This window comes from Pantherophis guttatus, chromosome 1 (assembly GCF_059756535.1).
Source record: "Pantherophis guttatus breed Tessera chromosome 1, ASM5975653v1, whole genome shotgun sequence".
NCBI lineage: Eukaryota > Metazoa > Chordata > Lepidosauria > Squamata > Colubridae > Pantherophis > Pantherophis guttatus.
In genome coordinates, this window is record NC_142063.1 from 189,281,838 (window position 1) to 189,309,818 (window position 27,981).

At 37.0% G+C, this 27,981-nt stretch overlaps 1 protein-coding gene across 2 annotated transcripts in view; it reads right to left on the reverse strand.

Annotated features, from left to right (window-relative positions):
* Positions 1–26,859, reverse strand: part of LOC117659809 (cytochrome P450 2K1-like) — a 45,706-nt gene extending 18,847 nt beyond the window's left edge. Inside the window, exons 1-7 of one of the 2 annotated variants that reach the window (XM_060689364.2) lie at positions 26,584–26,859; positions 24,613–24,775; positions 18,217–18,366; positions 14,404–14,564; positions 13,959–14,132; positions 9,560–9,704; positions 8,578–8,762 (exon numbers count right to left, since the gene is read on the reverse strand). In XM_060689364.2, coding sequence (XP_060545347.2) covers positions 8,578–8,762; positions 9,560–9,704; positions 13,959–14,132; positions 14,404–14,564; positions 18,217–18,366; positions 24,613–24,775; positions 26,584–26,766 — 1,161 coding nt within the window. In that variant the 5' untranslated portion in view covers positions 26,767–26,859. Of the gene's footprint in view, positions 1–8,577; positions 8,763–9,559; positions 9,705–13,958; positions 14,133–14,403; positions 14,565–18,216; positions 18,367–24,612; positions 24,810–26,542 lie in introns of both variants that reach the window. The other variant, XM_087882245.1, reaches the window with a different exon arrangement.
* Between the last annotated feature and the right edge of the window lie 1,122 nt (positions 26,860–27,981).

Below are 27,981 nucleotides of genomic sequence, written 5' to 3' on the forward strand. Positions count from 1 at the left end.
CGCAACGGGCATAAATGTGAGGATGGTCATAAGTGCGAGGACCAGTCAGAAATGACTTTTTTCAGCCCTCTGTAGTCCCTATGGAGATAGCCATGCCCACCAGTCAAATGACCAGCTAGCCACGCCCACCCAGTCACATGACCAGCTAGCCACGCCCACCCAGTCACATGATTGCCAAGCCACACCCCCAACTAAGCCACGCCCACAGAACCGGTTGTTAAAAAAATTGAATCCCACCACTGCGTATCGGTATTTCAGATGCCAAATAATAGTGAGTTGCTGAATGAAGAGGTGGGAGAAACAATCCAGTTTAATGTGCCTTTGGAAAACGGAATGGATGTTTTTCAAATTAAGAAGGAAAGGCTGAGAGGTTTGAAGGAGTGTAACCAGGAAATATTGAGAGAGATTTCTCCAGAGGACTTGACACAGTCAACTGGAAAATTGTCAGGAGGCGTTGGGATTTTTAATATTTTTAATATAAGAAGGAGGATTCGAAGTGGAACTTTACAATTTTTTTATAAGAATGGACTCCCAATCGCAGTTAAAGAGGTGTGTTTACTGAAAGGAACTACTTTGCAAAGAGAACAAGATTGTAAGGTACAGCAACTTCAGTAAATTCAAGAACTTATAAAAACAAAAGAAGGCGGAGCAATAAGATTGAAGAAGAAGGTTCGCAAAAAAGTCAGGAAAAAATGGAGATGGAAAAATTATAACACTCCTTGTTGGGGAGGATAGTAATAGTGAAAATGAATGATTATACTTGTATTTAGGGTTATGATTTGCTTTGAAAACCTATATTATAGTGAAAATGAATGATTTACTTATATTTAGGGACACAATTTGTTCTGAAAAGTTATATTAAGTAATGTTATGTTTGAATTGTTATAGGCCACTGACCAAACTTTCACTTTTGTCTTGAAGTACATTTCAAGGAATGCTTTGTTGAAGAATTTATATAAGCTGATGGGTTAAAAGGAAAATATTGTGGATGTAAAAGTTATGGACAGGGTAGATCACTTAATATAATAAGGGTTAGAAGAAGGAAAGTATTTAAACTTTTATACTTCATTTTAAATTACATTAATGTTATATTGAAGAATGTTTTGTTGAAGAATAAATATAAACTTGTGGGTTATAAGGAAAATATAAGTGGTGCAAGGGTTGAGGGAAGGTTTTTACAATATTTTTTATAGATATTAAATAGTGAAGATGGTATTTGATTATATGTAGTGAATTTGTAGAGAATAAGATGAATAAGTTTATGCAAAGCTATTAAGTAAGGAATGTTTCCAGGAAGAATATAATATAATATAATAAATATAATAAATATAATATGATATGATATGATATGATATAATATGATATAATATAATATAATATAATATAATATAATATAATATAATATAATATAATATAATATAATATAATATAATATAAAATATAATATAATATAATATAATATAATATAATATAATATAATATAATATAATATAATATAATATAATATAATATAATATAATATAATATAATATAATATAATATAATATAATATAATATAATATAATATAATATAATATAATATAATATAATATAATATAAACATAATATAAATTTATGGGGTAAAAAGTAAAAATAAGGTTTTTACAATATATTTTATTTGAGATTGGTTAAAATATTTTGTTAATGTGTTAATATATGCAAGGGTTGGAGATGTGATGGTTAATTGTAATTGGGCTGATGTGTAATACTGAAAGAAAGAAGACTTGCTTATTATTGAATGGACAAGAACGAAGGTGGATTGATTACTTTCAAGCAATAATTGGTTTAATTAGTTATATTTAGATTTGAACAAGGGGAGTTAAAAGCGCAAGAGGGAGATAAATTTATAGTTAGTTAGCCTATGTTTTTTTAATGTTTGTTAAATGCTATACCCTGTATTGGCTCTGGGAAGTCCAGTGGGGGGGAGGGTTGGGGCAGGAGAGGGGAGGAGGGAGGGGAAAATATGTGTAAATTTTTAAAAAAACTTTTCAATTAAAAAAAAATAAAAATAATAATAAAAAAATAAAATAAATAAAAGGAATACTAAAGAAAAAGAAGGGAGAGGCATGGAAAAAGGGGCAACACGACTTCCGGTTGGCACTGCGGGGATACAGACGGGGAAATGGCAAGCTCTGCGGAGCTCTGCCAAAACCCTGTCTACCAAGCTGCCGCTGACAGGTCTTCAGATCTCCCCTGTCTTGAAGGGACAAGGGGACAAGAAGGGACCCCTTGGGCAGCCGAGAGGAACAGGCAGGTTCCTCGGGGCCGGAGGCTTTCCCATCACGCCGCGGCAGTGGAACGACAGCCATGGCGGCTGTCCCAAAACCACAGCAACCGGGAACAAAGATCGTGCTAGAGGAGAGGAGGAGAAGCAGAGAAGAACAGGGAGCTTGTATGCCGGGTGAGTTTAACAATTGTCCAGGTGGGAGCTGCCCTCAGATGTGAATTGCAACAAGTGAGCCCCTGTTTTAATAGTGGCTAACAACTACAGGGGCTAAAAGACAAAGGACCTATTTGATAGAAAGCACTTATTATGACTGTGTGGAAATGGCTTAGTTACAATTTTTTAAACTATCTTTTATTTTTTTTCCTGTGGATAAATGAGGCTAGACTGATTTTGTGGAGTGAGACTGGATATATCCGGGAGAGAGGAAGGAGAAGAAGAAATAACTATGTTTTAAAAGTAAAGACAAAAGACAAACAATGATGGATAAAATGGCTGTTAGCTCTGAATCCCAGACTATTTCTTAATTGAAAAGAGAAACTATGTTGCTTGTTACTTGTACTGAATTGATACTGAGAAAAGACTTAGAGACCTTGGTTTCTGTGGAATTGGGATAGTAGAAACACCCAGGAGCATAGAAGAGTTCAGAGGCAGATGCATGAATAAATGTCTTAAATGTATTTATTCATATAATAAAGCATATTAACTATGTACAAAGGCTGTCTCAGTATTCATTATAGGATAGAGGGCACACAGTGTGTGTGACTACCCTGATCAGAGATCAAGTCTCATCATTATGCTGGGTAACAGTTTATATGAACTGTGAACCAATTAAAAATAAAAAGGTAGGAGTGGAGGAGACTATACCTGGGGATCAATTGAAATATAATTGTGAACCAGTTAAAAATAGGGGTAGGAGCGGAGGAAAATATGCACTAGAAGACAGTTAAAGTAAAGCTGCGAACCAATTAATATATAGATTAGGAGTGGAGGAAAGCATATACTGGGTAACAGCTAAAGCTAAACTGTGAACTAGCCAAAAAATATAAAGTTAGGAGAGGAGGAGACTATACCTGGGGAACAATTGAAATATAGTTGTGAACCAGTTAAAAATATAGGTGGGAGCGGAGGAAAGCACTGCTGGAAAGCAACTATTTAAGTTGCAAACCAGTTATAAAATAAATATAAGAGAAGTAAAGGAGATAAAGTTGGTGTGTAGTTAAAATCATACTGTGAACCAGCCAAAATAATTCAAGGTCTGGAGTGGAGATAAGCCTTGCTGGAAAGCAACAGATAAAGATGTGAACCAGCTAAAAAATAAAATTAGGAGGAAGTGGAAGAAACTTTACAGGAGAATAATAATAATATAACTGAGAACCAGTTAAATAATCAGATTGGAGTTATATAAACTATGAATTAGCCAAAATAATTTTAATAGTATAAGAGAATAACTATGGAGTAACTAAATCAAAATAAAATACTTTGGAAGTAATAAACTACAGAGCGAAATGTTGATTGATTTTGTAAAAATTCTAAGAGAAAAGGGAAATAAATTTTTGATAAGATTTGGATATTAGTTGTGATCAAGAACAGGTGAAATATAGATTTGGTGTAATGGGTCTTAAATTGAGAAATGTATATGAAATATTGATTGTTAAAATGATAGAGATTTAGAATGGTATTTATAGTCTAGAATGTTGGGCAAAATAATTGAATGATAAATGTTTAGAATAAGATATTTTTTCTTTTTCTTTTCTTTTTTTTTTAAAAGATGTAATTGGATAAAAATGGGAACAAAATTGATTGTGGGAATCTTAATAATTGTATTTATTATATGATGGAACAAGCACCTGCTCTAAAAAGATGTATTTTATGTTTTGTGTTTTGAAAAATAAAAAAAATTGGGGGAAAAAAAAGAAAAGAAAAAGGGGCAACACAATTTAAAAACCCAGAAAATCAGTGATGAGGAGGACAGCTCATCAGATAGTTCTGATACAGATGAAGAAGAAATTAAAAGGCCAATTCGATCCAATAGGGGAAAGAAGCCCAAGAGATACAAAGATTATGTTACCTCTATTAATCAAATAGATATATCACCTCAAATATATGAGGATGTGTTAAAGCTACCTAAAAAAGAACAAGAGAATTGGCGTACTGCAATGGATACAGAATTGAAAAGTCTAAAGAAGTTAGATGTATACACAAACACAAAATTACCAAAAGGTAAAAAGGTAATTGGCACTAGATGGGTCTTCAAGAAGAAGCCAGTTGAAAAAGGTGAATTTATTTATAAGGCAAGGTTGGTTGCACAGGGCTTCTCACAGAGATTCCCTGATGACTATGTTGATACCTTCTCACCTACAGTAAGACCTGAGAGCATTAAAACTGCGCTCACCATAGCTGCCATAAAAGGGGAGAGTGTATACCGGTTTGATATACAAACTGCGTATTTACATGCTGAATTAGACAAAGAGATATATGTCAAGGCTCCTCAGGGTATAGATCATAAGGAAGGTGATGTTTGGCTATTAAATAAAAGTCTCTATGGTCTCAAACAATCAGGCAGAAGGTGGTATGAATGTCTTACCAAATGTCTAAAGCAGATGGGTTTTTCTACATCATCAGGTGATGAATGTGTATTTATCAGAAATAACCAGGGCACCAAATAAATCGTTTTGGTTTATGTAGACGACATTTTGTACGTTTGTAAATCAGAGAGCAGATATAAGATATTCTCTGAAGAATTAGGCCAGAATTTTGCCCTAAAGCCTCTAGGCCAAATTGACAAATTTTAGAGGGATCAATTCGTTAAGACTGAGAAGGGGTTTAAGCTTTCTCAGCGGGATAAAACATTAGAATTAATTGAAAGATGCAACATGGCAGAGGCCAAGCCCTGTGACACTCCCATGCAAACGGACTTTCTTAAAAATATGTATACTGAAAGTGCCAAATTTGATCAGAAGACATTCTACAAATCTGTAATAGGATCACTATTGTACATTGCAGGATGGACAAGGCCAGACATTAGTCTAGCTGTAAATGTATTGTCCAGGCATTCTGAAAACCCTACTCAATTTCACTGGAATGGGATAAAAAGAGTCCTCAGGTATCTGAAGAGTACTGTAAATTACTCACTTATTTTAGAACCTTATGTATCAGAAAAACCTAAATTATATTGTTATACAGATGCAGACTGGGCAGGGGACATCAAGTCCAGAAAGAGTACTTCGGGGTATGTAATATTACTGAATGGAAGCCCAGTCCACTGGTATTCAGGGAAACAGAAGTTGATTGCCACTTCTACTGCTGAGGCAGAATATGTATGTCTATCCAAGGCTTCAAACAACGTAGTATGGTTTGATGATCTTTTAATGAATTTATGGGAAGAACCTGTGTATCCAGTAAGAATTCACGAAGATAATATGGCAGCAATCAACATATCAAAGGCTGATGCTGTAGGGCAAAGGTCATGCCATATTGATATTAAATACAAGCATGTGAGACAGCTATGCAAATTAGGTTTTATTGAAATCAAATTTTGTGAGACTAAAGAACAGATAGCAGACATACTAACTAAACCATTGCCCCGGGAACAACACCAATATCTATTGGGTAAAATAAGTTTGGTGATGTAAAGAATGCATTTGTGTATGATATATAATTAGTATCAATAGACACAGAGAAGGGGATTGTTAGAGAAAATTTATTTCTCTATAGCTGTGCCTATTAATGGCTTTTGGAATGGACAGATACATAAGCCAATCAGAGGGCAGCTAATATGTTTGAATCTCCAGGATCCTACCCTAACTGTCATAGTTAGCAGTATAAAAGGAGATTCTTGTCAGAAACTCTTTGCTCTTCGATCTTCACTCATTGTAGCTATTTGGCTTAGGTCTTAGCTCTTAACTCTTCTAGGATCTTCTGTTAAACAACTGTGGGCAGTTTGGAAGTCTGTTAGAAGAGCAGTTCTGGTGGTTTATAATAATATTTCTTCTGAGGAAGAATAGTCATAGATAACATAGCTTAGAGAGAATAGATATACATATAGATATATAGCTGACAGGATAATTAATGATAGTAACTAAGTACTGTTTATTAATTGTATAGATATTGTTATGTTTTTATTATGTAAATAAAAACATTTACTGTTAAATGATTTAAAGGCTCATTTGTTAAAGTAGAAATTCATAGAGACAAAGGTTCACGGTTCATTGATTTTATTAACCTCCACAACAGATAGGATAGAGGAGGCTTCTGTGGGGCAAGCTTGAGTGACAGAAGGGGATAGGGGAGGTGTCTGTGGGGCAAGCCTGAGGGAGAGAAGGGGATAGGATAGGAGATAGTTTGACAGCGTTGAGGGAATTATTTGTTTAGCAGAGTGATTGCATTCAGGAAAAAAACTGTTCTTGTGTCTAGTTGTTCTGGTGTGCAATGTTTTGAGGGCAGGAGTTGAAACAGTTTATGTTCAGGATGTGAGGGGTCTGTAAATATTTTCACAGCCCACTTTTTGACTCCTGCAGTATACAGGTCCTCAATGGAAGGCAGGTTGCTAGCAATTGTTTTGTGGAAGTGGAAGAATCTGCAATTATCTCTGGTAGGAAGAGTAGCAACAATCAAACTGAATATATTGCCAAGATTATTGTATTTATTCCAGACAATAAATATTTTGTGGAACTTAATAAAACAATACATAAGTATATTTGGCAAGGGAAAAAAGCAAGAATTGGTTTGAAAATGATACAAAATATAAGAAGCAGAGGAGGCTTTGGATTACCTAACTGGGAATTGTACTATCAGGCTGCAGTACTAATATGGATTGTATTGAGGAATATAAGGTTATTGACTTTGGAAGGACACGATTTACAACTGGGGTGGCATGCATTATTATGCTATGGGAAAAATAAGTTACATAGATATTTTCAGCGTCGGAAAGACAAGCATACGCAGCAGAGAAGGAAGCGTGCCAGAGATTAAGCTGAGTCACTGGACCACACCCCACAGGGGATAAAAGGGGGTGTGGTGGCCATTCAGGCTTTGTGACGGACAAAACTGAAAGCTAGCAAGTCATTCTGCATTTCTGGAACTTTGTTATATGCTCTGCTTGGATTGATTTTTGGACTGGACTTGACTATTCGTTGGCTTTTGAGGACTTACTTTGATGTTTCGGTCGGGGAGATAAACCTCCCTTTGTAAGTAAAAACTTTTGGCAAGCAGCCACTGGGTTGCTGCCAATTCTGTTATCAAAAGAAATTCTTATCTGCTGGTTTATTTTAACTCTTGGTCGACTGCTGGTGTGCGTGTGTGAGACGGGGACAGAACAATATCTATGATGTGAATAATGATGTTTAATGTTAATATGGTATTATTACTAGAAGATATTAAGAAGAAAATGGAGAGTTTTACAATGTTCAATTGTTTAATATATCATAATATTAAGTTTAGAGAAATAATGTGAATGTGAATGTGAAAGCTGTGGCAAATGAGGAATGATGTTGCACAGAGATATTTGTACCCAGACGACGCACTGCATAAGGAAAGATGGAATCTTTATTTTTTTAATTGAAAAATAAAAAACTTTTTATAAAAAAATATTTTAAAAAATTAAGACACCCCCGAAAAGAAACCCTAGCCATTTCGGGGCGGGAGGGGCAAAAGACCCGGTCTTATTTTTGGGAAAACATGGTGCTGTAGTAATATATATTTAAATATACTATAGTATTAATAGTATGATAAATACTATACATGGAGAAACATACTATTCAAAAAACTTTAAGGAAAAAAGAAGCAAACAGCTACATTCAGGGTTCAACGGGATTTAAAACTGCATTTTACTTACAGGGAATGCTCAACTTACTACTGATCAGTTAGCAACTGGTTGCACTTACAACAGACCCTGAAAAACAATAACTAGAAGTTCCAATGTCCTGGGCTTCTTACCCAGTATGGTCATGTAGTCATATTTTGGGTACTTGGCAACCAGACCACATTTATGGTTGTTTAAAGCCTCCCATGATCATATGGCTACAATTTATGTTTTTGCTAGAAACAGGCATTTACTTTCAGTTTCTGGCCAAAAAGTGCTACAGTAAATACTGGGTCCACTTAATGACCACAGCATTCATTTTATGACCCCAATGTTTGCTTAATGAGTGCCACAAAAAAGGTAATAAAATTGAGCGTGGTCACATGGTGATGCACTTTATGTCCATCATGACTTATGATTAAAATTGTAGGCTCAATTATGGTCATAAATTGTTTATACTGTACAAAGTAAGATTGGAACATTAACAATGGGATTATTTCACAGCAATCACCTTGGGAATGAAGAAGCCTTTGAAAGTTATGTCCTTGGTGGTTGCATGGGGCAAATTGATTGGAACAATATCAGCAAACCTTTGAATTTCATGAATTACTGCATTGGTGTAAGGCATTTTGAATCGGTCTTCTGTCCTTGGCTGACGAACCCCAACCTCTTTTGCAATTTCTTCTTGGACTTTCCCTGGGAGAATAGGATCACATCAAGATGATTCCATAATTTCAATTTTGGTTTAAATGGGAATTTATGCAAAAATTCCAAAGTAAATTTATAGTACAGATCTGAAGATAATCATTTGTGATCTATGCTTGTAATTTTTCTCTTGGTACTTTTCCTCCTTTTATTCAGCATATTTATTATTTTATGATTATGCCCATGCAGAAAAAAGTTGATTAATCACAGATTATTTATATTTTATTTTATTTATTATTTATTATATTTTATTTATTTATTTATTTTAATGTATAGACATTATGAAATATTAATGAGATATAAAAAATCAATTAAGGGAGTATTGTGCTTGGAATGTATCATTCTTAGCAGAAAACTCTTTTCAGTTTTAGCTCATATTCAGCAGTAATGAGAGGTGATAGGTGCATAACACACATTCTGTGACTAGTACATCTTTCAGAAATCTCTGAAAGTACATGTATAAACCCTTCATATGGTGAGATCTTATAATCCAGTGATGGGTAACCTTTTCCGGATGGAGTGCCGAAAGCTCACGGGTGTGCGCCTGAACCACCAAAATGCAATGTCCACATGCACCCCGTTCCCACATGCCTGCCCCCACACGCATATGCATGTGTTCCCCCTGCCCCCCATGCATACGTACACATCCTGCCCCCGTGCACCCCGCCCCTTGCACATGCACATGGCACCCTGAATGGCCCCCAACCCTAACCCTATCCCATCCCCATGTTATTTTGGCAGGTAATTATATACTTTTATTGAAAAACAATCAAATAAAAATTGCTTACTCTGAATTTCTGGATACTTCATCATTAGGAGTAAGGCCCAGTACAAAGTGTTTGAAGTAGTATCCATGCCAGCAACAAATAGGTTATCCACAAGACCTATAAGGTTATCATTATGGAAATAGCTATCTATTGACTTCTTATTCTCCTGAAGAGTATAAAGAAAAGATATCAAGGAAATTTAATGTATGTCTATAATCTACATACATGGACAGATGTTACAGTGGCCTCCACATTTCCAGTGTCAGGAGATTGTGAGAGTTGTTCTCAACAAAAACTGGAGGACAGTGTGTTGCTTATCTGTAATAAATTTTAGGGTTATTATTTATAATGGGGGGAAAGGCTATCAATATAGTTACAGTGATTATGAGCATGATTAAATCTAGACTCGAGATTTCTGCTTATATAAAGCCTTATTAAACAAACTAAAGCAAAATATAAGCATCCTGAATATGTCACGTATGAACCTCCTAGACATAGTCTTTAACTTATGACCATTCATTCCAGGAGCATTTCAAGTTAAAATGATAGTAAACAAATGGTAGTTGTAACCAATTCTTTTAGTTCCAACCATCTGAGCAGTCCCACAATTACATGATCCTGCTTTGGGTGCTTGGCAAACATGATCTAACACTTACTATAGTTCAGTGGCTGTGATTATGTGCTTGCCTTTTGCAATTGTTATGTATGTAGTTTTGGCGGGAGATTTAAACAACAATGGGTCACTTGTGATTGGTCAGCTGCCCGGCTGGCCGGGTATATAAGAAGGGCTGTTTGCCTGTAACTTTTGCTGAAGTCTCACTCTACTTGGCAGAATTAGGCATCCGGTACACACTCTCGGCCCCGTTTCATCCGGCCAGTAATGGATTGGCTGAGAGATTTGTAAGAACGGCCAAAGAGGCACTGGCACGACTGGACGCGGGAGACTGGCAAGCCCGAATAGATAAATTCTTAGCAGTCCAATACGCCACCCTTTGTATAACCACGGGGCACAGCCCAGCCAAACTCCTAATGGGTAGAAAGCTCAGGTGTAACTTGGACCGATTGCACCCCAACTACTCTCTGGATGGGTTTAGAGGGGCCGACCAGAAGTTACGGGGGTTTCAGATAGGAACACCGGTGTTCGCTAGGAATTACTCAGAGGGTCCCCTATGGGTGGCCGGGATGATCTCTGACATGAAGGGGCCCAAATCATACACAGTGGACGTGGGAGATGGAAGGATCTGGCGTAGTCACATCAATCAACTTAGAAAGAGGTTGGCCGGACAGCCAGAAATGTACTCTGAAATACCAGGCCCTGACTTCCAGAGTTTTCCTACAACAGTTAACTCAAGCCTGAGAAGGTTGGAAGACTTAGCTGTGGACTCCAGGTTCCAGCACCGCCCCAGCGAGATGCCAGCCGAAGACTCCAACACCCCTGACAAAATCCAGGAGGTTCCATTGGCGGAGCCGGGAGAAACAAAAAGTCCCTCTGACCGGCTCGACGCCACGCCTCAGACTGAACTGCACAGGTCAACTAGGGCTTGGACACGTCCTGGTCACCTGCACGATTTTGTATGCAAATGTATAGACTAAATGCCTTCTGGGAGAGGAAGGGTGTTATGTATGTAGTTTTGGCGGGAGATTTAAACAACAATGGGTCACTTTTCCTGCAGGTGGCTATGATGGACAAACGTTTCTGGACAGCGTTGAATGTTATGACTCCGCCACAGATACTTGGACTGAATTGGGCCTGGTGGCTCAGCAGACTGATAGCATTGTGATTAACACCAGCTGTCTGCAATTACTGTAAGTTCGAATCTCACCAGGCTCAAGGTTGACTCAGCCTTCCATCCTTTCTAAGGTAGGTAAATTGAGGACCCAGTTTGTGGGGGCAATAAGCTGACTTTGTATAAATATACAAAAGTATGAAGGCTATTGCTTAACGCATTGTAAGCCGCCCTGAGTCTCTGGAGAAGGGCGACATATAAATCAAAAAAATTAAAAATTAAATTAATTAAAATTAAGTAACTTGTATGACATCAGGCCGCAGTGGGGTAGGCGTTGCCGTTACCATGGAGCCATGCTGCAAGCAAACTGAGCAGCAAAAATGCCATTGTTAATGGTAACATGGAATGTGCTCCATGTGATTGATCAGCTGCCCGGCTGGCCGGGTATATAAGGAGGGCTGTTTGCCTGTAACTTTTGCTGAAGTCTCACTCTACATTAAAGAGCTGTTGTTACTACCTTGCTTCTGCCTCCCCAATTTAACAGCAATCTTCCTTGCTTTTTCCTCCATAAAGATAATGGGAAGCCAGCAGGGATTTTCTGGGGTAAATCTCTCCACTTGCCCCTCTGCACAACACCACACTCCTTCCCAAGCCTTGACTCCCCCTCCTTTGCACTCTTGTTCAACCTACAATCCCTCAGTCTCTCCCCATCTGGAAGCAATCATTCCAAGTCATTCTGTGCTTGCACTGTGCTGCTCCAGCCACTTACATACCCCTGCATGTCATCCCACACACGGCAGCAGCTATTTGCCAACCTGCTGGCTGCTTGGAAGCCTCCTGGGATGGCAACTTCCTGTTGGCTTCTTCCCTGGCTTTGGTTGTGGGAAGCCATAGGAAGTTGTGAAGAAGTCCTTGTCTAACAACCACTTCAGTTCAATTAACAATGGCAGTTGGAAATGCAGGGATTCCCATCACTAAGCAATTCAGTTGTGCTTCATAACCATCACTCAGTAACAGAAATTCCAGGCTGAATTGCTGTCATAGTTCAAGGATTATCTGTATTGAGTTGCAAACAGTAGTAGAGTGGCTTGCAAAGTGGACTTTAAATTGGAGATTATATTTTTAGATCCTATATGCAGCAAAACTGACATTTGGTTGTGTTTGTGGCATGCTGGCTAAAATGTGCCCAAAGTGGTGGGTTTTGTGTTCTATGATTAGCAGGGAGCCCTAAGACTCGTATCCTGCCACAAAGAATTATCTCAAGGTCTTGATTGACCAAAAAGCTGATGCCAGGGTTTATGGGCGCATCTGTTTATGGCCAGGGCTAAAGAAGACTGTAACTTGTGATAATGAGAAACATATGGTAAAGACCATGAATTACTGAACGAATTGAAATAAAAAAATAAATAAAATGTTTCCTGTTTTGAAATTTAAGAGAAAATGGAAAAAGGACTTGATCTAAATGAAGACAGCTTCATCTTGTAGATTGGCATATGTCAATGTATGCAGGGGAATTAAAATTAGGATCAATTACGGCAGAAATGTAATGTCAGGATACATTAACTCAGGGCATCCTTTTGCTGTGGCTGTGTAGGGAAATGCATATGCCGAGTGGCTGTTGCACATTATGTTCCAGTGAATGGTGACAATGGAAGAACCAGGAATGAGTTTGGAGAAAAATTGTGATTAACATCCCCCATTTCTCTCCGCCAGTTCTTCTCAATACATGCCAGCTCAATGCTTTCTTTCATGAAGAGTGATTTAATTTTAACTCACATGAAGAAGAAAGACTTCCGGTTTCAGAGCTCACCTTCACTTTTCCATGGATTTCCTTAGACTGCAATGTCTAAGACAGAGAGAATGGCTTTCCTCTTCTCCTGCACTGATCAGTTTCTGGACCACATATCCCAACCCATATCACAATAATTAATATCCCTATGTTTATAAATAAAGATAAAAGGGTTGCTTCCCAAGGGCCCACCTGATCATCTCCCTACTAGAATTATCCCTCCATGAGAGACAATAGAAGTGGTACTATGGGTAATCCTCAATTTATGACCGCAATAGGACATTGAGAAAAGTGGTTGTTAAGCGAGACCCCCCAGATGACTGCTTCACTCAACTGCTACAAAAAAACAGTGTTGCTTTTTACAAGGAAAATTTCCAGTTAGAGGTATACAAGCATTGTAGTAGCTTTAATAGGTACACAAGGAATAAAGACCTCACACGAACAGTGAATCTGTTGGCCATCAAGGATGCTGCATGAAGACTTGCTGAGAGCCATCTCTTGGGAATTCAGGAAGATGTGGAGCTGCCAAATAATGGGAAAGCTCATACCCTGGAGCTGCCTACAGCCCCTCTTGAATGTTGTTTCATAAAGTTTTAATCATGACCACTGCTTTAATCAGCCTTGGCTATTTAATAGTGTCCTTGCTGGTGGAGGTTATTAATTTTTATTATTTTTGTTTCAGGTTTATATCCCCACAGAACCTGAGAATGAGATTACACAAATTCCAAATTATATTCATATATTCACTCCTTGCTTTCACTCCAGGAAATTGTTTTCTTGGACATTTCTAAAGCAATGATTTTCTCCAGCTGCATGAATTCTGGCACCAGCCAGAATATTTTTAAAACGTGTGAAAGAAAAAACATCAGTTACGATTCCTTACATACTTAAAATGCTTTATTACCTTTTTCTGCCGGACAAGAAATGCATCAATAAAAGTCCTCTGATTATTTTCATCAAACTCTTTGAGATTTTCAAGGAAAGTGGCCTCTATGAAATTATGGAACTCTTTTCGGTTATTCATTATTTTTTTACGAGCATCCAAAAGGAATCCCAATTTGGGAAACACATTATACACCTGAAACAGGATAGAATAATAAGAGAAGTAGCAAATTAACAGAGCTGAATACTATGAATATATTTTCTGATAGACATCTCAAAGCATTTTTATCCAAATAGGTTTGTTCCATAGTCTCCAAAATCACCATCATTATCATCAAATATGAAATACGTGGGTGCTAAAGATATGATAAATCAAGTTTATTAATTAATTAAGATCCAAATCTCACAAATTAAACCTTAATAAACCCTAGGGATGACATTTTTCTTCATATGAAAGATTACATTACCAACACAGAAGGGGTTCCTGCAAGGTGTAAATTTTCTTCAATTAACTCGATTAGTCTTAGAAGTGTAGCATCTTCATATTCAAATCTCTTGCCAAGTAAAAAAGAAACTATGATATTGGCGGCTGCAGCTTTCAGAATTGTTGCTGGATCAAATGGCTTTCCTGGTCATGAGCAATAAATTAAGAAAGAATTGTGAAAGAAATCCCAGAATTAAACCTGTTCTTTGTCACCTTTAGATGGCTTATATATAGCATTTATCATAGAAACTAGTTTGTACTCTGCATAGAAGTTAGCAAGAGAACATAGATATATGAGCTAAAATTTACTGACAGTAACACAAAGAATAATTCTTTTAAAACCAGAAGTAACCCATCCTTTTAAAACCAGAAGTAATTACACATTAATGTAGTACTAGAGACATGCATCATTTGGAGTGAGAAGCAGTTACATTTCTGATGACAGGTAAAAAGGACCAGCAGCATTCTAGTCCCTGTGTTCAGTGTGGAAATGGAAGAACAGCTAAAGATAGACCACGTTGCTGGCAGCATGAAAAATAAAATGAGTAACACCAAAGCTTTTAACAAATAAATCTAAGGCTTCAGAGCACAGTTTCCCTCTCTATAGTGAAGTCAGAGTTCCAGCTCTTCCCATCAGAGAGGAAGCTAACTTTTATCTACTTGTTTCTGCTGTTATTCAAAATGATTGTATTCCTTGCAAAATTTTACCATAAGATTTTTTAAGGACCTAACTCCCCACCCATCATTGCAGAAGTGTCATGTAATCTGGAACAGAGAGTACTGGACCATAAAGATAAACTGAAATTGTCAACAGAACTAATAGATACTAGACTTATAAAGGATGTACAGGTATTTTGATAGGTCAAAAGAATCATTAAACTTTACGTACCACTAATATCCCCCAAAACCAGAAAAAAATAAACTACCAATAACAATAAGGAAACTACAATCCATAAAAAAATTATTTGGCGAAAAAACAAAACTAACTACGTAACTAACTTCAAAAACTGTTACAAAAACTTATGCCAACAAATAAAGACTGAATGCACCAATTATCACATCAAGCAAGAGGAAAACCTTCTTTGCACAAAATCCATGTGCGCCTTCTATAATTTTGTAAACAACAAATTTAAAGACTCAAGATCCATCCCACCCCTAAAAGGACCAAATGACGAAGATTGTATTGACAAAACCATTAAAGCCAATCTCTTTAACATGTTCTTTGGCTCAGTCTTTGTAAACAGCAACAACACATACCCAATATTCCTCAGTCATAATACAGGCAATTACAAGGATTACGGTGATTTTATACATATTGATTTTACAGAAGACAATGTTGAAAAGGCAGTACGCAATCTAAAACCATCTCTATCTATTGGACCTGATGAACTATGTGCATACTTCTTAAAAAAGCTTTCCACTGCAATTGCAGAACCTCTAAGCATAACTTTTGAAAAATATTTCAGTACCAGCTCCTTGCCCTACCAATGGTCACAAGCCATGGTCATCCCTATCTTCAAAAAGGGAGACCCTAGCCTAGTTGAACATTACAGACCAATCTCTTTATGTTGCGTCACCTGCAAAGTCATGGAATCAATCATTAACTGATCTATTACCCTACACCTACAGACAAACAACCTACTTTCTAACAAACAATTTGGTTTCAGAAAAAAATTATCCTGTAATTTACAATTACTACATTGCAAAAACATAAGGACTACACATCTCGATCAGGGCAAAGCAATAGACACAGTTTACATAGACTTCTGTAAAGCTTTTGATTCAGAGGTACATGACAAATTACTTCTAAAACTAAAATCCTATGGCATTTTTGGACTCCTACATAAATGGATAGCTGCCTTCCTGTCAAATAGACAACAAGTGGTCAAAATAGGAAGTGCTTTATCAAATCCTGTACCTGTTAATAGTGGTGTTCCCCAAGGCAGTGTTTTAGGTCCAACACTCTTCATACTTTACATAAATGACCTTTGTGATCATATTAAAAGCAACTGTGTTCTCTGCACTGATGATGTTAAACTATTCAACACCATCGACAATGCAACTACCCTTCAAAAAGACCTTGACTATGTGTCAGATTGGTCTAACAAGTGGCAACTTCAAATCTCAACCAACAAATGCTCTGTCTTGCACATTGGAAAAAAAAATCAAAACATAAAATACAAATTAGATGCACATGACCTTATAGATGATCCTCACTCTGTCAAGGACCTCGGAGTACTCATTTCTAAAAATCTAAGTGCCAAAGCCCACTGTAACAACATTGCCAAAAAGGTATTAAGAGTTTTTTAACCTAATCTTGTATAACTTCTTCTCTGGTAATATTGTACTACTAACTAGAGCATACAAAACATTTGCTAGACCAATTCTCGAATATAGCTCATCTGTCTGGAACCCGCATTGCATATTGGACATAAATACAATTGATATTTTACGAGAAGAGTCCTCTATTCCTCTACCCACAATAAAATACCTTATGCCACCAGACTTCAGATTTGGGGTTTAGACAACTTAGAACTACGCCGACTTCAATCTGACCTAAGTACATAAAATTATCTACCACAATGTCCTACCTATCAATGACTACTTCAGCTTCAACCACAACAATACATGAGCAAATAATAGATACAAACTCAAAGTAAACCACTCCAAGCTCGATTGCAGAAAATATGACTTCAATAACAGAGTGGTCAATGCCTGGAGTGCACTACCTGACTCTGTAGTTTCTTCCCCAAACCCCCAAAACTTTAACCTTAAACTGTCTACTGTTGACCTCACCCCATTCCTAAGAGGCCTGTAAGGGGCGTGCATAAGTGCACCAGCATGCCTACCGTCCCTGTCTTAATTCCTTTTCCTTTCTACTCTTACTCTGTTATCTTATATATGCTTGACAAATAAATAAATAAGAATAAATAAGAATATTTCTCAGAAGATTTTGCAGACACTATTTTGTCACTCTTTCTTAATGCAGTTTCCACTACCTAATTCCTAAAGCAGATGATGATGATGTGACCAATGTATTTCCAAACAACATATAGAAATATTGCTGACTCCAGAAAGGTTTTGGCAAGTGTAATGCATCATGATCATTTAATATTTATTCATTGCAAGCAATGAATTGTTAATGAGAAAAAAAAATGTAGTATTAAGGTGGAAGCTACCATAATAATTTCATTAAATACAGAGAAAGATGTTGATAATTTTTATTAGCCATATTCATGCTTCATTCTTTCAAAATTTGGTATGCCTGACATGTGGGATCAAAATAGGAGTTTATATATTGGTGATAGTTGCATATTATGTTCCACGGAATGAAGATAATAGAATTCTGAGCCATGAGTTTAAGAGGAAATTGTGCAATAATCTCAATGTGATCTTGTGATAGGGAGAGTGTTAAAGGACAGGAATGCTTGGGTGGGAATGAATGAGAGGGCACAGGAAAGTGGATCACTTGTAGAGCCAAGAATTTTGGTGAATGGTGATGGATTAGTGCTTAGGTTTTTAATTTATTCTACTTAATTGGATAACATGAGTATCACTGACTCAAAGCCTGGAGGAACAAGTAAGTCCAATTCCTAACACCTTTTCATACACAACAGCAGTGCTCATATTGGAAACAATTTATCCTTCTGTAAACTTCAATAGCTAATTTAGTATAACAATTCGTCATAAATAACAGTTATTGGCATATTTTTCTGAAAAGGTTCCTCTAGATCTTCTATACATAGATTGTCTTGAAAGATAACTGGTAAGTCTGTAGGACGGAATACCAACTCACCTTCATATGTCTCATATGTTTTTATCAAGACACTGCACTCTTCACTGATTTTGTCTTCAACAATCCTCTTGCCCATTCCATAATCCCGTAATGCAGATATTGAAAACTGCCGCATCTTTCTCCAGTTCTCACCATGAGCAAAAATAATACCTGGAGAAATAAATAAGAGGTCAAATTAGAAATAAGAGTTCAAGTCGAAGATCAGTTTGAACCAGGAAAATTCCACCATTATAATGCATATGTCTGAAGAGAATAAAAATTGAAGGGTATGGAAAGTGTTTATTTAATATTACTGTTTATTATTATTTACTTCTAGCATAGCAAATGCAGTGTTCATGCTCTCATCAGGTGGTTACTTAAGTGTGAAGTTTAAAGTTTAAGATGCCTATGATGAGTAAGGATTACAGTTCAGCATGTAAAAATACCCCTGGTGTCTCTTGCAAGGAGAAATTATTATTTATTTATTTATTTATTATTTATTTATTTATCATCTATCTATCTATCTATCTATCTATCTATCTATCTATCTATCTATCTATCTATTTATTTATTTATTTATTTATTTATTTAAAATTTATATACCGCCCTTCTCCCTGAGGACTCAGGACGGTGTACAGCCAAAGTAAAAACATAAACTACAAACATTAAAATACAATTAAAAAGATTTGGCCCCATAATTAAAAGCAATGACAAACCAATTAAAAACATTTTTAAAAGTGTTAGGCCAGCTCCGCTTGCTGAAAAAAGAAAGTTTTAAGGGCATGGCGGAAGGCACCGAGGTCTTGGATTCTCCTTATCTCTGGGGGCAGCTGATTCCAGAGGGTAGGTGCCCCCACAGAGAAGGCCCTCCCTCTGGGGGTCACCAGCCTACACTGTTTGGCTGATAGCACCCCGAGGAGGCCCTCTCTGTGGGAGCACACAGGTCGATGGGAGGCTGTCGGTAGCAGCAGGCGATCTCAAAGATATCTAGGTCCTATGCCATGGAGCACTTTAAAGGTGATAACCAACACCTTGAAGCGCATCCGGAAGACCACTGGGAGCCAGTGCAGCTCACGCAGGAGAGGTGTTATATGGGAGCGCCATGCAGTTCCCGTAACTACCCACACGGCCGCATTCTGGACCAGTTGGAGCCTCCGGGTGCCCTTCAAGGGGAGCCCCATTGCAGTAGTCCAGGCGAGAGGTGACGAGGGCATGAGTGACTGTGCACAGGGAATCCCGATCAAGAAAGGGCCGCAACTGGCGGATCAGGCGAACCTGACAAAATGTCCCCCTGGCTACAGCCGTCAGATGTTCCTCCAAGGACAGCTGTGTATCCAGGAGGACTCCCAGATTGCAAGCCCTCTCCGAGGGGGCCAAAGACTCGCCCCCAATAGTCAGTGATGGAGTCAACTGACTATATTGGGATGCCGGGAACCACAATGCAATTCTCAAGAGTCACACTTCGGTCTGCTGCCTGAACCTGCAATCCCCTTCCCGATTCCAAACATGGGGTGTGCAGAGACAAAAAAAGAGTGCACCGTGTTTCATGCGGCAGATCTGGCCAGATAGAGATTTTCTTAGAAGTAAACGAAAAGGAAGATACATCGGCTCAAAACCTTTGGGACACGCTAAAAGCCTATATTAGAGGGGTGACGATTGCATATACGGCAAAAAAAAAAAAAAAAAGAAGAAGAAGAAGAAGAAGAAGAAGAAGAAAAGAGAAAAGGTCCCAGCAAAATAAACTACAGGAAGAGTTTAAAAAATTAGAAGAAGACCTTCAGAAATACCCACAAAATAAAAGAGTAAAAGAGGAAAGTAGAATAATTAAACACAAACTAAATTTGATAACCCAAGAAGTGGCATTTAAAATAAAGAGGGCAAAACAAAATTATTTTGAGCATGCAAACAAGGTGAGCAGGTGGTTAGCTTATAAGTTAAAAAAGGAAAATGATAAAAGAACGATACAACATTTGAAAGATGAGGAGGGGAAAATCCGATATAAAAGAGAAAACAAGAAACGAATAATATATACTTTCTTTTCCAAATTATATACGCAGGAAGAAATGATAGAAGCGGAAATTAAAGAATATCTAGAGAAAACAAATGTATGTAAACTTACGGAGGAACAGAAAGAAGTATTGAATAGACCAATCTCTGAAACAGAATTCGGAATTGCAATAAACAGGGAAAAAAATAATAAGACACCAGGGCCAGATGGAATACCCATTGAGCTGTACAGGTGCATACAAAAGCAGATAGGAGGTTTTATGTTAGAAATATTCAATGAAGCACTACAGGAGAAAAATATACCCAAAACATGGACAGAAGCACTAATCACACTTATATATAAGGTGTCAGGCTTCGGTGCTATCTTAAATAAACTTCATTCTCAAACGCAAAGTCTCTAATGAATCACTTTTATTTAAGAATAGAAAAAATCCGACATTCCTGAACTCTGGTTGCAGCCAAACTGGCCCCTCCTTCCAACGCCCTCCTCTTCCGCTCTCCAACCCCAATGTCCCATTGGCCATCATGCAGATCCATCTCTACGTCCCGGCACGTTCTTTTCACAGGAATGTGCCCCCCACCCTCCGTCACCCAGGTAACACTATCTGTTGCATGCAGAAAACTAGGTAAAAGTTCATCTCAGCAATAAATCAACGCTTCTGCTCTCTGCTTCATTTCGTTCATGTCAGCGCTGGAAGAGAGCCTAATTTGGAACGCTGACATAAGGAGGACTCAGACCAGCAATTAGTACAAAATTACAGGCCTATCTCTTTATTGAATTCTGATTATAAAACTTATTTGTCAATAATTGCTGAAAGGTTAAAAATGATTCTAAATAAACATATTCATTAGGATCAAAATGGTTTCTTGCCAGGACGACAAATTAGGAATAACACACGCACTATAATTGATATATTAGAATTTTATGAAGCACACCCAGAGAAACAAGTTTCACTGGTTTTCCTTGATGCCCAAAATGTTTTTGATAATTTGAATTGGAGATTTATGATACAACAAATAAAAAAAATGGAATTTGGCTCAAAATTTGAAAAAATGATTGAAAAAATATATTCAAAACAAACTGCAAGAGTAATTATGAATCAAGATGTGACAGACAGATTTGAGATAACAAAAGGAGTGAGACAAGGATGTCCACTTTCCCCACTTCTCTTTATATTATCATTGGAACCACTCTTAAAAAAAATTAGGGAAGATCGAGAGATAAAAGGATTGACAATAAAAAATGAGGAGTACAAATTTGCAGACGATATGGTCTTTATAATTGAGGAACCCCTAAAATCAGGCCCTAAATTGATTGAAAAAGTAGAAGAATTTGATGTAGTGTCAGGTTTAAAAATTAATAGAAATAAATCCAAAATGTTAACCGAAAATCTTACAAAGAAACAAGAGATAGAATTAGAAAATAGTATGAATATTCAGATAACAAAAAAATAAAATAAAATATTTTGGTATTTGGCTAACAGCAAGAGGTTCCTCAATCAAAAAGGAAAATTATGACAAATTAATAAGATTTGGAAAATTGGAAAAATCTTCAAATTTCATGGATGGGAAGAGTGGCGGCAATAAAAATGAATATCCTGCCCAAAATTTTATTCCTCTTCCAGGTTATATCGATAAAATTAGAAAAAAGTTTTTTTGATTTATTAAACAGATTGACCTCAAAATTTATATGGCAAGAGAGAAAATCTAGAATTAGATTAAAAACACTACAAGATACCAGGGACAGAGGAGGAGTAGCATTTCTGGATTGGGAGACTTATTACCAAGCAGCATGCCTAACATGGTTAAAGGAATGGATGGAGCTGGGAAATAAAAGAATTTTAACAATAGAAGGACACGATTTACAAACAGGATGGCATGCATTTCTATGGAGTGAAAAGTATAAAACCCATGGATATTTTAGAAGGCATATAATTAGAAATTCACTATTATTAATTTGGCATAAAATCAAAAAGCAACACTATATAAGAATTCCGTTTTGGATCTCTCCCAATGAAACATTAACACACCCAAATTTAGTAAACTGGACTGAAATAATTAGATACAGGGATATATTAAATGATTCGGGAAAATTAAAAACAAAACAAGAATTGGAACAGGATTTGAATAGGGAAGTTGAATGGTGGACGTACTTACAAATAAGATCAAAATACTTAGAAGATACAAAAATAGATCAGGTACAATTGGAGCAAAATGAACTGGATAAAATTATATATCTAGATCCGTTCCAGTCAGGTTTCAGGCCTGGGTACAGCACCGAAACGGCATTGGTCGCATTGGTTGATGATCTCTGGAGGGCTCAGGATAGGGGCTGTTCCTCTATCCTGGTCCCATTAGATCTCTCAGCGGCTTTTGATACCATCGACCATGGTATCATGCTGCGCCGGTTGGAGGGGTTGGGGGTAGGGGGCACTGTGTTGCTGTTGTTCTCCTCCTTCCTCTCTGACCGGTCACAGTCAGTGTTGGCAGGGGGCAGAGGTCAACCCCGAAGCGCCTTGTGTGTGGGGTGCCGCAAGGGTCGGTCTACTCGTCCCTTCTGTTCAACATTTATGTGAAGCCGCTGGGTGACATCATCCGTGGTTTCGGGGTGAAGTTCCATCAGTACATTGATGGTACTCAGCTGTACTCCTTGCGCACGGTCACTCATGCCCTTGTCACTTCCCTCCTGAACTACTGTAATGCTCTCTACATGGGGCTCCCCTTGAAGAGCACCCGGAAGCTCCAACTGGTCCAGAATGCGGCCGCGCGGGTGATTGTGGGAGCGACATGGTGCTCCCATGTAACACCTCTCCTGCGTGAGCTGCACTGGCTTCTGGTGGTCTTCCGGGTGCGATTCAAGGTGTTGGTTACCATCTTCAGAGCGCTCCATGGCTTAGGACCTGGGTACTTACAAGACCACCTGCTGCTACCAATAGCCTCCCACCAGCCAGTACGCTCCCACAGAGAAGGGCTTCTCCAGGTGCCGTTGGTCAAACAATGTCGACTGGTGACCCCCCAGGGGGAGAGCCTTCTCTGTGGGGGCACCTGTCCTCTGGAATGAACTGCTCCCCATCCCTAGGGGGCGACTGGCGGTATATAAATTCAAATATAAATAAATAAATAAATACGGAGGATTCCCAACTTGCACACCTTTCGCTGTGCCCTCAAAACGTTTTTATTCCAACAAGCCAGGCTGGCCTAATTTTTCAACTTTTTTAATTTTTTTAAATTTTAAAACGGGTGTTTTATTTGGGCCAAATTATTTAATATGCTCTTAAATCGTTTTTAAATTTTATATTTGTATGCTTTTACTTTTGGCTGTACGCTGCCCTGAGTCCTGCCCTGAGGAGAAGGGCGGTATATAAATTGGAATAATAAATAAAATAAATAAAATAAATAAATATGGGAGGGAACAAAAATTAATTAGTAAAATTTATAAATTTTTATTACAGTATAAAATGGAAGAGAAAATAGTGAAAGATACTATGTTTAAATGGGCAAGGAATTTCAATCATGTAATAGAATTAGAGAAGTGGGAAAAATGTGGAGAACAAATATGAAATTGACAATATTAAGGCATACAAGGAAAACCAGATGAAAATGTTTCATAGATGGCACTTTCCACCAGCTAGAATAGCGAAAATGTTCCCTAGTAATTCATCGAAATGTTGGAAATGTAAGAATAACTATGGAACTTATTATCATCTCTGGTGGACCTGCCCAGTGGCGAAGAAATTCTGGGCGAAAGTTAAAAAGTGGATAGAGGAAATAATTCAGAATTCAATAAAGGGAGAACCTGAGCAGTTTCTACTAGGGATTTCCATAGAAAACGATACTAAGGAAATATATTATTTAATATTACATATACTGACAGCAGCCTGCAAAATTGAAAGAAGGAAAACTTACCATCAGAAAAAGATTTAATTAGGAAAATCTTAGAGTGTGTAGAGATGGATAAATTAACAAAAGAAATCAAGGAGAAAGAGGATACAGAATATTACAAAGTGTGATGTAGGTGGTATGAATAATTGGAGAATAGGAAAAATGAGAAAGAGGAATAAAGGAGAGAGGGGAGAAAAATTGTTGTAGATCAAAGTACAATTTAGATGAAAGAAAGAATGATGGAAAATAAATTGTTGAATAAGATAGAGTTAAAATGTGTCTGAATAGATGTAAATAGTAAGAAAGGATCACTTCGAAGTAGCTGTAGGGAAAAGTGATATATATATATAAATGTGTGTTTGTGTCTTGTTTTTAATGTTTTCAAAATAAAAAACTTTTAAAACAAAAAATACTTTTTACTACCATTTATTACCATCATATTTTCATTGTATTTCCAAGTGAGCTGTACATAATATTGATTAGAACTTTGCAAGGAGCGTCACCTGCAATTTAAAATAAACAACTTACCAAAACCCTTTGCATAGTCCTCAGAAATGGGGATGGAGGCTCTCTCTGCAAATGCCTCTGCCTGGTTCACCAAAGCCTCTTTGACCGTCTCATAGCCAGTCAGCACCACCATTTCCAGGCATCCCATTTGAAGACGGAAAACGGAACCATATTCTTTTGACAACTGGAATTCAGCAGATGAAAAATGAGAGGCAGTTCTGATCCACAATTAGTCTCACATAAGGAAAATTCTGTTACAAGTCATGTCTCACAAATCCGAGATTGAAGTATTTCTTCCTTTCTTTTGTGTTTTAAGTTATTATACTGTTTTTTTTTTAAAAAAAAACAAGCATACAAATAGTATTGTCCATTGGATACTCATGACAGAATTTGGTCACGTTTTGGAAATTTTAAAGAAGTTAGCTATGCAGGAGGAACATTTTCAATAATAACAATTTCTGATATATTAATTTCTATCCTTCCATGCAACATCATTCTTGATCCACTGCATACAATATGGCACATTGACTGCTCAGCTGTGCATAAGTGCTAACACCTCAAGAAAATGAAACAGTTTTAAGAAATGCCTATAAAATAAAATGCCAGCAGTTATTCCCAGATCCATCCTTGTCTAAATCAGGAAACTTCTGGTGCTTTGTAATCTTTCCTAAAGTGACAGGAAGAGACTGACACCATCGCCTCCTAAAGCAGGGAAAGTCTGACTTCCAAGCTACAGAGTTGTTCTTCAAGTACCACATTTTCATTACGTTATTATTCATTTATGTTGGACTTGATGTGGTATGTTATTTTCCTCAGCTGCTGCAGAACCCTCTCTACTGTCTTTCATTGTTACTGAAGGTTGCTAGCATATCTCTTTAATTCTAAAGGACAAGACAGAGCTGATAGGGGTCTTCCAATCCAAATGGTTTGGAAGAATTAGCTACTTACAACAAAAACAGGGATTCGCTTAAAAATGACATGGAGTACTTTATCAATATATTTGCTTCTGTCTTGAAACATTATGTCTACCACTCATTCCTTCCCAATAATCCTTTTTACAAATGTCTCCATTTATGCTGTAGAAATGGGAACTTTAAACTACCTCACATGTTCAGCAATGAACTGATATTATCAATGGACGAAGGATTTTTTTTAATGCAGTCTGTAATGACACCATTTATCACTTATTCTCTCATTTTACCATGTAATCTATCTGACATGTGATAGATTAATATGCATAAAAGCAACAATCTCATCTCCTTCTATATAACTGCAACAGCTTTGAATTTATTTTAAATATAATATATCAGAATTTAAAGAAATCTAGTGCAAAAACCCATGTAATTATTTTAAAAATACTGACAGTTATTTTTTTCCCCACATATTTCATGCACCTTTGTAAAATCTTCAAAATTTTAAAGCAAGCTGCAAATTCTTGGCGGGGGGGGGGGGAGGGAAGATATTTCCAAACCTTTAATTATTTGAACCTTGTCGTATTTAAGCTGGAATTAAAATCCTGTGAATAAGATTCAAAATTATGTTTTTCACTCAGCCGTTTTAGAAAAATTCTCTGGAGCAGGAAATAACAGCTTAAGTTTTTGGACAATGGGCATTTCACTAAGACTATATCTTATTAAAATATGTTAACCTACAGATTATTATATTAATACAGATATCAATGTAAGGTTTTTATATTTTCCTTCCTCTACATAGTCATAGGCAATTTCAATCACCCTTTCAGGTTTCAGATAAACAATTAAAAAAATCCTATAAACAAATTTTTTTGTTTGTATAATCCTTGCAGCATATATAAACAAATGCAAACACCAAGTTAACGTCATTTTTATACATTTCCATAGACTCCATAAAACCAACAGGGAGCATATCAATCTCTTCCAGTTAACTGGATAACCGGATAAATTGCTAAACTTTTATATCAACATCAGTACACTTTGGCAAAGAACATTCATAGTTGTTAATCATCAGGTTTACCTTTATCATTGTCTTAAAAGGCCTCTTGAAATCCATTATGTGCAGATTTCCCAAAATGGGTATGGTCCTGGGTCCAGGTGGAAGCTTTTGGGAGCTGTTACTCTGGGAACTACTCATTTTGAAAAGGAATAAAACTGTAAGAATGAATAGTAATAATAATAAAACAAGTCCAATCCAAGCCATTTCCTTTCAGAAGCAGTTTTCAGTAACAATTATAATGAAATCTGCAAACTGAAATAATACAAACATTCAAACTATTGCACTAAGCAGAAACTCAGCTAGTGTTTCTACTGAATCATCAGACTGCCCCTTATGCTAAATCACTTCCAACCTTGCCTTGGTTTTCTATCTCCTCCCTAGGAATTTGATTTATAATTGATTGTTTACCATTCGCTCTCTTATGGTGTGGGTGGTGCTTATCCTTAAATGAAGGCATTGCAAAACAGATTCAAACTTCTTTGAACTGCCCAGCAATCCAATACTTGAAACACCTTTTGGATTATGAAATCCTCTTGTTCGTTAACAAGATTTCAGATAAGGAATCCAGAAAATGGAATAATTTAGTCCATTAATGTTCTGGATCCAAAGAACAACAGGGACATATCTCCTTGAGTAATTATTCAGCTGATATTTTCACACAATTCTAGATAATTTCCCATTTCTGCTCAATCATTGAGAAGGAAGTGGGGCCTTTTTTCCATTTTCTGCTTGATCTGTTATTTCTGTCACCACATTGTTTTCTGAGGTGTAATTTCTCTTTGCTTGGATCACTCTGATATAGTGGGATTTTCTTAGATGTTCTCCTATGAAGCAAAATCCCAGTATATGAATGAATGGCTTATGATAGAAATTGGCCACTAAATAGTGGTGATGCATTGTGGATTATCATAAATAGCCCTTTTAGAGAACTAAATTCTTCAGGCATGTGCATAGAAACAACATAACTCCTTGTGTCCACTTTATCTATATCTTCAGTAAGCTTCAGAAAATATTCTAGATGAGGTCAAATATGTGGATTGGTTTTGCTCCCCCTTAGGGATCACTTGGATTTCTAGGTTTTTTCTAGTGTTATGGGATAGAATAAAAGAGGCATTATTTTCATTTTAAAGCTAATCTGATTGATTGGTTGATTGGAGGTAATAGTCTATGTATCAAAAATATATTCTAGCCATCTTACTGATAAAAACAAATGGAAAAGGAAGCACTTTTGCTACTTTGGCTCCCCTCCACAAATATAAAGTTTGCAATACTTTCTGATTGCACTGAATAGCATTTTTTTTTTTGTGAAGCTTCATTTTTATCTGCAATGAAAATTTGAAGATAGCCAGGTGATGTTACTGAGTGTTCTGTCAACTCAGATTGAGACAATGAACTGGGAGTTGAATTATTTAGAAACCT